This window comes from Metopolophium dirhodum, chromosome 1 (genome assembly GCF_019925205.1).
Source record: "Metopolophium dirhodum isolate CAU chromosome 1, ASM1992520v1, whole genome shotgun sequence".
In the NCBI taxonomy this organism is placed as follows: Eukaryota; Metazoa; Arthropoda; class Insecta; order Hemiptera; family Aphididae; genus Metopolophium; species Metopolophium dirhodum.
In genome coordinates, this window is record NC_083560.1 from 140,120,624 (window position 1) to 140,133,184 (window position 12,561).

At 32.1% G+C, this 12,561-nt stretch overlaps 3 protein-coding genes across 3 annotated transcripts; 1 reads left to right on the plus strand and 2 right to left on the minus strand.

Moving 5' to 3' along the window:
- Positions 1-362: 362 nt before the first annotated feature.
- Positions 363-753, minus strand: LOC132933817 (52 kDa repressor of the inhibitor of the protein kinase-like). Its single transcript, XM_061000093.1, has 2 exons — positions 556-753; positions 363-476 (listed from the first exon to the last, which is right to left on the minus strand). Exons 1-2 carry the CDS (start codon positions 727-729, stop codon positions 363-365), a joined length of 288 nt encoding a protein of 95 aa, XP_060856076.1. The 5' UTR covers positions 730-753.
- Positions 754-845: 92 nt separating this feature from the next.
- LOC132932825 (zinc finger MYM-type protein 1-like) lies at positions 846-2,694 on the minus strand. Its single transcript, XM_060999179.1, has 7 exons — positions 2,559-2,694; positions 2,478-2,495; positions 2,129-2,326; positions 1,534-2,027; positions 1,309-1,444; positions 1,027-1,160; positions 846-887 (listed from the first exon to the last, which is right to left on the minus strand). Exons 1-7 carry the CDS (start codon positions 2,692-2,694, stop codon positions 846-848), a joined length of 1,158 nt encoding a protein of 385 aa, XP_060855162.1.
- Positions 2,695-6,095: 3,401 nt separating this feature from the next.
- Positions 6,096-7,865, plus strand: LOC132932826 (SCAN domain-containing protein 3-like). The gene has a single exon (XM_060999180.1). The coding sequence runs from the start codon at positions 6,096-6,098 to the stop codon at positions 7,863-7,865; it is 1,770 nt and encodes a 589-aa protein (XP_060855163.1).
- The last annotated feature ends 4,696 nt before the right edge of the window (positions 7,866-12,561 follow it).

Genomic DNA, 12,561 nt, shown 5'->3' on the forward strand with positions numbered 1-12,561 from the left:
GATTAAACAGTGTGTCCTTTACTTTAGGGTAAATATTAAACTGTTCAGTGAGTTCATCTGCGCCCCCTCTTCGTCACTTTCATCAAGTTGGGACTCTATGTTTCTCGTGCAGAATGCCAGAAGTATTTCGACTTTTCTATAAATGACATCGCGTCATTTACATAATTCATCAAAGTCTAACGCCGCCACTGTTATGTCTGGTAGGCATGACATAATGATAATCTATGTAATCAGGGCCGCAGCTAAGAATTTTCTATGGGGAGGGTTCAGTTCCATAGATAGAAATTGTATAGAGGATATTACTATAGGAAATTACATTGAGTAAAACATCAAAATAGTGAGAATAAAACATTATATTTTCATTATAACACTAAGTCTATTTTTCTCGGCTTCTTTGCCATTTCATTTAATACTTCATCTGGCGTGATAACAACATTCCTATAATAACTCAGTAACACTGAACCATTGAGACGATCCTGTTTGACAAACAATTCAATAAAATGAAATCAAAATAATCAGGTTAATTAGAATTTATTGTTTATACATAATACATACCTCTTTCATACTGTTTCTGAGGTAGGTTTTTATTCTTTTTAAGCCAGAAAAAGACCTTTCTGGTGTTGAAGTAGAAACAGGTAGACAGCACAACATTTTTAATAACATAAATATATTAGGGAATATGATTGGGTCACAACACCTGATGGCATCCAATGCATTAGAAGGTAGCATTTCACTTCTATTTGTCACTAGTCCTTTAAGTTTTTGTTTCCAAATTTGAAGCTCACAGTTAGCTGTGACAGTATCGACTTCAGGAATATAGAAAGAAACTAGAGATTCAAAGTCTTTTATATCTTTTGAATTAGTGTCATCAAACAAACATTGAAACCCTGAAATGTAATTTTAGTAGTTAAGAATTAAAATCCATAGGTAAGTATTTAATATTTTAAATAGTTTATAAATTGTTAAATACTAGTTATGGGTCGAACTGTTCAGTTCCACCTATCGGTTATCACTATTAAAATTTACCTTTAAAAATATTTTGATGAGCCAAGAATCTTTCATTAATTTGTGATATGAATGATTCAATGAAGGGAATACAAATTGATACGCGGTAATAGCCTTCAGGACTAAGGCTGTTATTTGATGACAAATAGTTTGACCTGTTTTTTTGACGGTTTATAATGCGTTTAGTAGATATTTTTATGCCCATTATTTCAGCCATTCTCTAATAACACGTATAATAACAAAAATAATAATATTCAAGGGAAAGTAAAGAATTAAAATTTAAAACAAATATCTAGCATTTACCTGAGCTTCTTTGAACATTTTTTCTTAGATTTTCAAGAACAGTCATACTAGTACTTGCCAAATTAACCATTTCTTTTAAGTCAATGTAATTTCTCTGAAGCTGCTTACACAATGGTAGCGCAAATGAAAATAATACCTATCCAACAAAAGTAAAAACAAAAATCAAAGTGCAATAATTATGATTTATGTTACTAAAACTTTATAAATAAAGGTAGACATTCATACTTTAATAACTTGAAGAGACACAAGAAATTCTGAATCTATTGCTTTTAACATCATATTTGCATCAGTACTTGAACTGTCATTCCATTCTAATATGTTACTAAGTGCAGTTGTTACACATGGAAATAGCTCAATGAAATCATTGATAGCGTCATAACGTTGTACCCATCTTGTCATACACAGACGTTTTAAAGTTTTCACTTTTGGTTCCCAATCACCATTATTAATAACTTCTAAAAGTTCATTGTTTCGTTTAGGAAAATTAAAAAAACAATAATATTTTTCAATTATTCCAAGGCAGTTCCTTATAGACTGCATATTGCATGCAGACGAAACAGCTAAATTTAAAGAATGCGCAGCACAATGGACATACAAGGCTTTTGGATGTTTAGATCGTATAATTGTTTGAGCGCCTTTAAATTGACCAGCCATATTTGCTGCACCGTCATATCCTTGGCTGTACAAAAAGTCACAATCAAGCCCACATGAATTTAGTCCTAAAAAATTAATTATTTGTACAATATTATGATAAATGAAATTAATATTATACATATTATATACATATACATATTTGAGTTATAATCATTATAATGTTTACCATTAAGGATTGATGACGCCAAATCTTTTCCAGTCAAACTGCTGATTTCATAAAACTTTAAGAAATCTTCATTGATTTCAATGTTTGAACCAGTACCACTTAAATAGCGCACACATATTGTCAGCTGTTCTGACACCGACACATCTATGGTTTCATCAGCCATGACCGAAAAACATTTAGATTCATTAACTTTGTCAACTAATTTTTTAATTAAAATATCTCCACAAATAGTGATAATCTCATTTTGTATTTTAGGGCTCAAATATTTGCTTCTTGTATCCGATTCAAGATAGGACTTTAAAAACTCAAAATCTTTTGCTTTATATTTTAAAAATGGCCCGAAAATTACCTTCATTGTGAGTTGAATCTAAATCAAAACAGAACATTTTAATTATTGTTTTATTTTATTTTGATAAAATCATAAACTTACTTTTAACATTTATTGGACCAAAATCAAAACTGCCTCTTAAAGGAATTTCTTGATAACCACTTAGTAAAATGCATTCAATGATTGGTATTGATTTGTCTCTATTTTGTTTTAATGGAATTCCTACTGGTTCATTCATTTTTATGACTATAAAACAAATACTGAACAATACATTTAGGGCAGATATGCATCAAATATTTATAACACATAAGTAGAGCACGGAGTTCTATGCAATCGCATATTTTTTTCCTTTTAATATTTTTGGATTTTTGTCAGTAACCTAACCTCCACGAATCATCATAATTTGAAACTAATGGTGAGTTTTTTTTTGCATATTGAATAATTTATATTCTATAACGATAATGATAACTCTAAAAACTTATATTAAATCATATTATATTATATTAACATTTCTTATGTTTATAATATTATTTTAATAATAATAAAACTCTAAAAAAACAACAGAATAAGTTAATCGTTCGGTATTTCTATAAGGATATTTTTTGGTAAATTTTTTTTTATAGTTTTGTTATAGCATGTTCATTAAATTTCTGTAATATTTCCAAATTACATATTTTGAAAATGAAATAGGTAACTTAAAGTATTATTGTAAACTAACTTCTTTTTTTGCATTTTTCCAATTTGTAAAAGCTTTATTTGTTAAAGCCCCTAATTTTTGTTTGCCAACACCACCAGTCGTTGCAAATACCAAGCAAAACTTGCAAAATGCCCTATTTTTCAGCTCAGAATAAACCAACCAGTTATAACTATTAAACCATTGATGTTGAAACTTAAGTTTCCTTTTTTTATTTTGGTCTAATATTGGAAATGCATATGTAGAAGGAGGAATCCATGGTTTTACAAGAATCTATTAAAGATTATTACAAGATACTAATTTATTAAATTGAGAAAATAGTTAATACTTAATAATGCATTATGTAATATACTAATATAATAATAAATAACAAAATATTCCTATCATTAATAACTTTTATAACTTACTAGGTGCTTTTGCTCATCAGTCAAACTACCATTAGTATTTACAAACAACCCAATATCTTTATTCCAAGGATCAATAACCTTTAAAAAAAACCTTAAATATTAGGCAACATGCATTGGCAAGCTAAGAAAGTAAACTAATAAGCTAGTAGGCTTATTAAAATAATAGTAATATAATTACTCAAATAGTTATAATAATAGTTTTAATTATTATAAAATGAAGTAAAATAAAATAGAAATCTTACATTTTGTTCGGATATAGCAGTATTCTTCGAACTAGTACTAGGTTGACTTATGTCTGTATTTACTGGTTCAGAACTCTAGAATATTATAAACTATATGAATATTTTGAGTATTGTTTATACTTTACAAACATTAAATACAAGGTTTAATTAATATTTCCATGCATTTACATAAACTAAGTACCCTAATATAAAAAAAAAATACTCACCATTTCGTTGGTCTTTTTTTAATTAAGTAGCGATCCATATTTTAAAACAAAATAAATTACAAATAATAAATGTAGGTATTAAAATTGAAAATTCAGTTACACATCACAATTCACAGTAAAAGTAAAAACGTCTCAAAAGTGGCAACACAATATTAAATATTACACTGTATAGAGTATAGACGTATAGTGTGTAAGTGTGTAACACATAATACAAAATTGTGACTGTTCTATCAGTGATATCAGTTTAACCGGGAAAACCAAAGATCGTTTTATTAATAGACTGGCCTTGCCTATAGAGTAGCTGTTGTAGTAACCGGTCAAACATACTGCAGTAATTCACAATATGTCAGTATAATATATATTATAATTATATTATAAGGCTCCGTAATTCGACGAGAAGATACGTTTACGCTATCATACACCTTGCCACCTTGAGCACTATACTATAAATATATACATACATAAATCGATCATAATATAGATATATAAAGTATTTATTATTTAATCAGTTAAAAAAAAAATGGTTTAAAAATTTTTTTTTAAATTTTAGAATAAACTAGAAATTTTTAAATTTTCTATTTTTCTAAAGGGGGGGGGGGGGGGGGGGTTGAACCCCTTAACCCCCCCCCCCCCCCCCCCCCCCTGTAGTTACGGCCCTCATAGGAGGGAGCTATTAGGAGTACCCGGCGAGGTATGTCGATGGACAAGTGTCCATCAGACGAGCACCAGCAGAGAAACCACCAAGTCAATTATTAAGTCACATCTCGTTTACCAAAGTTATAAGTTAATTATTTTGGACTTAGAATATTTACGTTCAATTACAAATAATTATACATAACTCATACATTCAACTTGTTATTTATTTCAAAATACTTCCATTATTGAGCTGAAGTAGTTGGTTCGTTACATGTGTGTGTATGAGCGTTCATATGTAATTGAATGAATGAAGGACTGGGCGGCTTGTTTGTATACCATATGGAATACTGGGATCGTGTGTGTGTGTGTGTGTGTGTGTGATGTGATATGAAAGTATGTATCTATGCATGCATGCGTGTATGTATGATAAGGTATATAATATATATGTTGAGCTTGTGTGTGTTGTAAATATTATTATATAAGTTCAGAATGAAAACTGATAAGTACTGTATGGTGTTTAATAGTATATTATAGCTTGTATGTGTATGGTTATATCATATTTATATGTATAAATCGCTATGCGTTTTATTGATATGTAAGTAATAAGTATATAAATTGTATAATAATATGTTTACGGGTTTGTGATAATGATGTGTGTATAATTGTTTAGATATATGTAAGTACCTATGTATATTATATGTAGACTATATTATAATATATTTGAATGTGTGTTTGTTTGAGATGTATATGTATGTATGTATGTATGTATGTATGTATGCTTAAACGTTTGATGGGTTTAGAGTCTAGACCAGTCATTCTCAAAGTGGGCGATAGCGCCCCCTAGTGGGCGTTGGTGGTCTTCAGGGGGGCGGTAGGATGCCCGAAGGAATTTTGGGGGCGTTGAGTTAGGTTTAGGGGGCGATATAAAAAATTATATACATAAATATTATTTATTTTTAATATAATGTAATTTTTTTAATATAATATAATTATATTATATTAAAAAAAGTCTCATTTAAATATTTATACATATATTAATACAAAATGTAATATAGTAAATCTATATTTATCAAAAAAAAATACCACACATTCACTGATCGCGGATTAACTAATAATATAGCTAGTATATTATAGCTAATAATATACCACCAATACGTGTGCGACGCGATGGCCCACGGGTTTCCAGGTATTGTCGTGTAGATATAAAAAGTTCCTAGAAATTTCGTCGATGTCGTCGTCGGTATTTAATGATCATTAGCGTTATCGTAACGGCGACAATAGTCGATAACTTAGTATTTATATTTTATAATATTATATTGCGTCCAATTTACGATGCAAGCCATAACTCAGGCTTTAGTATACGATTTGGTGTCGAACCGCGCCGACCGCGTTTAGATTTTGTTTTTATTTTTTGTGCACGTATAAAATATCTACATATTTCTGAAGTGAAAACTATGTCGGAAGCAAAAAAGAAAAAAAGACAATACAGTGCGGAATACATAAAATACGGATTTATTCAAAGTCGGACAAATCCATCATCGCCAATGTGCCTCATATGTCAAAAAACATTTTCAAATGAAGCAATGAAACCTTCTCGATTACTCGATCATTTTAATAAAATGCATTCAGATATGAAAGACAAAGATGTGACTTACTTTCAAAATATGGAAAAAAAGTACGTAGCTCAACCTACTTTATCAACGCTTTTTTCTGCGGCTTCTAAGCAAGACAATGATGGGCTTCGTGCGTCGTACAATATATCACTATTAATTGCTAAAACAGGCAAACCACATACCATTGGGGAAGACTTAAATTTACCAGCAATAAAAGAAGTAATAACAACTGTGCTCCATAAACCAGCGGCAGATATTATCCGAAAAATTCCTTTGAGCAATAGTTCTGTACAAAGACGAATTGATGAGATGGCTGAAAATATTGAAGAATCATTGTGCAATCATTTGAAGACTTGTCAATTTTCAATTCAGTTGGATGAGTCCACTTTACCAACTAATGAAGCATTATTGTTATCATATGTAAGGTTTATAAAAAATGAGAAAATATGTCAAGAACTATTATTTGCGAGAAATTTAGAGACAAATACAAAAGGAGAAACCATATTTAATACACTAGAAAAGTTTTGTGATGAAAAGCAAATCCCTCTGAAGAATATTATGTCAATTGCTACTGATGGTGCCCCAGCTATGACAGGGCGACACAAAGGCTTCATAGCGCATTTAAAAAATAAAGTTCCAGACGTGCTTGCTGTACATTGCGTCATTCATCGCCAGCATTTAGTTGCAAAAAATCTGAGTGAACGCCTGCATACATCACTGCATTATGTTATTAGAGCAGTTAATAAAATCAGAAGCAACTCACTAAATGACAGATTATTTAGTCAACTTTGCGTTGCTAATGATGAAGATTTCAATCGATTGCTGCTTCACACAGAAGTGCGCTGGCTGTCAAAAGGTACTTGTCTGACTCGATTTTACAATCTGTTTGACTCTGTGATAGAGTTCCTGAAAAACAAAGACACAGAACTTCGCGATAACCTCATCACATCAAAGAATGATATTTCGTACTTGACAGACCTCTACAAGTTATTTAATGATGTCAATCTCCAACTTCAAGGTGACGACTTGAACTTGATTAAAACAAAAACTGTCATTTCTACATTCGTTGCCAAACTGCAATTATACAAGAGAAATATTGATAGACGTGAATTTAATAACTTTCCTAATTTAGCAGCAGCATCTTTTATCAACGATGACTTGGTTGTTTACTGTCAACACTTGGAGAACCTCCACAATGATTTCAAAGAACGATTCCAGGACATTTTAAACATGGACATACCAGACTGGGTATTAGATCCTTTTTCAAATGTCAGCACAGCAGAATCATCCCAGTTAGAAGAACAACTTTTAGAATTGACCACAAATGAGGAAATCAAATTCAAATTCAAGAATGGCTATCAAGAATTTTGGCTGCAAAAGCCAATCATGGAACTGTACCCTAGTTTATGGTCGATTGTTCAACGATTTCTGATAGCATTCCCGTCATCGTATTTGTCTGAACGTGGATTCAGTGCTGTAGCAACACTGCTAACAAAAAAGAGAAATCGGTTGCTTGTTACCGAACGCGGTGATTTACGGCTGTTTTTAAGTAAATTTGAGCCAGATATTAACAAACTCGTTAATGCACATCAAGTTCATCCATCACATTAAGTAAATTTTATATTTTGAATTCATAACTTTTTTAGCATGATTTTAATAAAAATAATTTTAATGTGAATAATTTTAATTATAAATGTTTCGTTTTAATAAAAATACTTTTAAGTATGAAAAATTATGCGTTTTAATTGCTGTCATCCAAAAAGCTAATTTAAAATTGATGTTAGAACTCAGAAATTAGATATAGCATATTAATATAGCATATAAATTACTACTATATAAATTTTTTTTTTTGGGGGGGCGCTAGAAAATTTTTGATTCTCAAAGTGGGCGGTGGATGAAATAAGTTTGAGAACCTATGGTCTAGACGAAGGAATACATATTATAAATAATATATATCGAAGAGTCTCGCTAGAGACTCCTTTCTGTGCATAAGTAACACCGATAAGAAACAGCACACCGACAACCGATAGCGAGACTATTATACATTAAGTTTCGTTTCGGCGCCCGGACCTCTCACTCGCACGCGTTGGTTGAATGCAGAGTGCGAGAGAGACAGAGCTAAAAACTGCAGTTTTGTGAGTCTTTTTCTTTCGTCTGTCATACAGCGAGATGCGGCCGCCCAAACTTCCCCTTCCAACGCTGCGCCGTAGCAACCGCCACGCGCTGGCCGCTACTATACCGCGAACCTCACCCACAACAACAGCTAGCTAGTCTTATATTCTATTCTATTCTATTCTATTGTATTCTATGGCTATTCTATTCACTCTGCGAACGCCGTTTTTTTGTCACAAATTCGTATGATTGACATTAGCAGGTAGGTTTTACATTTTCAGAATTATTGTTAATTATTATTTATTTTTATTAAATTATAAAATATATTTACGTACTCGCGTTGTTGCGATACCGAGGTCCCGTGCATTTAAATTATTATTACATACGTTATTTTACGCGATTTATTGTTACAAAACAATAGCTACGTAAATATGTACCTATTATTACTATTTTAAATCTATAATAATAATTATTATTATTAATTATTATTGTATTATTAATATACATTTATAATTAATAATTATATATTATATAATAATTATAAACATTTATATTTTATTTTGACAATTGTGAGCTGTTTAGTAGTGTTTTTAACGCTATAATAAGAGAACATTCATTAGTCTCATTACGTAATTACAGCCTAATAAAATAAAATTGAATATTTAAAATCAAATATGGATATAATTTTCTCAAAAGAGATACTCGTTAGCGAGATACTAAAATCTGATTTGGCTCTTCACGTTGATCACATAATGTTTTTTTCAAAACCTCATGATGCAAAATTTTGGATATCCGTTTTTCTGCTCTAACAATGACTTGCAAGCTCCACGTGATACGGATGTCCAAGCATTGCATACAGACAAGCATATACAGATTTTGCTTAAACCAATGAGTGTAAATGAGACAGATATTCATCATTGGGTATGCAGTTACTATAATGGTCATCAAATTTTCATTTTCGATACTTTATCTGTAATCAAAACCAGTCATATTAATTATGAGTTAGTTTAAGGCAATCTTTTCCCCTCATATTTTGAGCTTGGTGGTTCTATAGAATTTCCACAGGTTCAGCTTCAAAAACCGGGATCTCTTGATTGCGGTGTTTATGCTATAGCAAATGCTGTTGCGCTCCATTTTAGCTTAAATCCTAAGCACTTAGTTTATGATTCAGTAGATAAATTAAGGCTTCATCTTGCCAACATATTTATAACTGAGGTAATTACTCCGTTTCCTGCTAAAAAAATAGCCGAACAGTGTATGGAACCCACACATCTCAAAAGGCGAGAAATCTGTGCAGATTTTCAAACAGAAAACGCCGAAAAAGTGCGACAAGACAATGCGCTTAAGAATAAAAAAGGCGAGAAGCTTATGCTAAGTTGAAATTCGATAACAACGAAAAACTTCATCAACAGCTGGTGCTCAAAAATAAAAAAAACGAGAGGCATATGCAACTGAAAAAATTTCTAACCATTTACAGTTGAAAATTGTTCAATTTCAAAACTTAATTAGACAAGTTTTGAATTACGAATTTTGCCCCATTCATCAAATTTTGCAGCCACGCAGCAGTAATTTGCAACCATTAGACGAAAGTAAAAGTAGAGTAGAATTTTTACTGATATCGCGAACTTCAAACTTCTAGCACTGGGTATGCGTTTTTTACAACCTATAATCTATATTTATTTACGACCCACTCAACAGACCTGATACATATGATAAAAGTATTGGTTTATTACGATTATTATTTCCTAAACATACGGGGAACCAGAAAATTATACATTGCCCTTACGTTGAATGCGATCCCTCGAAAGATTCAGCCCTTAATGCGATTTCTATTGCCACGAGTTTATTTTACAATTTCACGCCTGACAAAATTTTATACAAACAAGGCCACGAAAAACATTTCGATCATATGCTAGAGAACAAAGTTATAAAACATTTCCCGTTTGAATTTAAAAAGTTGAATGATCCATCAATTTACCATTTTGATGAAAGTCTTATTACCACCGGCGATTGGTTGAATGACGATCATATGTACTGTGTTAATTATCTGGTGCGGAAATTTACATTTTATGACCCAGTTGATACCGTCGTAATACAAAGCCCCGAACAGTACAAAAATATTACAGTTGCACGAGAATCTAAACATTTCCAAATCTTGCACGGCTCAAATCACTGGATATGTTATAAATACGAAAACAACAATATATCTTTATATGATTCAAAATTCAACGGCAACTTGAATGAGCTACAAGAGAAGTTCCTTCGATCTTTATATCCTTCGTGTTATATCGAACAATATAATCCGAACGTTACCTGTCCGTCGGTACAACAACAACTTAATAACGATGATTGTAGTGTTTTCGCCATCGCATTTCAAGTTAGTCTTATATTCGGATATGATCCGCAGCACCTATTCTATGAAAGATCTAAAATGAGAAAACATCTACTAAACATACTTAGAACCAAGACCTTAGAAAATTTCCCATCCATTTATAAACAACAAGAAATCGCCTTTAAAATGCATGCGTATGAGTGCTGTAAATTACAATCACAACAGCCGGCTAATGAAGTCCACGTCGATCAGATAAATGGCGAACAGCAGACTGGTCCCAAAGATGCAGACTATTTTGAAATCACTAAAGAAAAAAACACCAAGAAAAATAAGAAAAAAACACCAAGAAAAATAAGAAAAAAATCGTCTACTACGACTACCAGAAAGAAGTATTCATGCAACACAAATACGTTCAAATAGTATTAGATAAGTTACACAATTTACATGACGATCAGCCTGATCATGAAAACAATCGATTGAAATCTCAGAAGATAATCAAGTGGGTATTTTACAATAAAAAAAAAACAATCAATCAACTTAAGTGGACGTTTCAAGTGAAATGTAAAAACATCGTTACAGTTGCTTTGGAAAAGTTGCAACTCATACCCAAATCAAACGTTGAAACATATGTTGAGGCACTCTGCGGAAAAAGTCTTCATACGCATAACAGTCAGCCTTTCTTTAACGAAATTGGATTGAATGCAGAGCGCATGGAGGTTGAGGATAATTTAGTGACTGATGAACCAATGCAACTTGATCTCCAAGTACCGAAACAACTTCCAGCAAACTCGTTTAATCAGCCGTCTGTGAATAATTTTAATAAAAACAAAATTGTAGGTAAACAATTTCCATGTAATGATACCTGCCGGAAAACAAAATACGACCCCTTCATTTCAAATGGTTTAGAAAATTGTTATTTGCGCAATGCGCATACATGAAAGTACGTTGGGAACGTTGTCTGATTCCTTGGACGAACTATTCACCTGCACTAATCCAAACTGTGACGAGAGAAACGGCCATTCTAAAGAATGTTATTTAAATGAATTTCAATGTGGTGCAAGAATATTGCCATTGCTTAAATTGTCAAGCCATTTTCCGGAACTTAGAAATATTAAGCGTCAGTTGTACGAGATTCGGCGACTATACACACATCTGTCGAGGGTTGACGAAGCTCTTGAACAAGGTGACGTAGCCTTTTTAAAAAAATTGGCGGAAGACACTCAAGCAAAAGCCATTTCATTTCCCAGCGCTGCAGTACATTCCGATCTTGCAGAAGATAAACTGACCCAAGGCTTTAAAAAAACTATCGAACTTTTCGAAAAAAGAGCTTCTGATTTGCCGAAATATTCGTGCTGCTCGTGCGAAACATTGTGCTTCAAGCGTAACGTTAACGCAATTGAAAAACAAAAAACGAATATCATCGAAAAACAAATTTGGAAGGATCTTCAAATATTAGTACCGGAAAACGACCGTAAATGGATATGCAACTATTGCTATGGAAAAATTAATGACGATATAATGCCTTCAACGTGTAGTCTGAATAAAATGTTCACCCATCAGGTACCGCCAGAAATAAGTTGCTTAAATGAGTACGAAAAATTGCTGGTGCAGCGTCCAAAATGTTTCCAAAAAATTACGTCTACCAAAACCGTAATAAATAAAAATTTACCATTCAAGGAACAAATGAAGAAAGCTTCTGGAACAGCTTATCACTTGCCACTACCTATTGAACAAACTTTCAAGAAGTTATGTACGGAAACGGATGTTTTAAATCTCAATCACAAGTTGTACATTCTAGTCAGATCAATCCCAAATGGTTCGAAATACATTTGGCAAAATCTGGTAAAAGCGTTGTTATGGTAT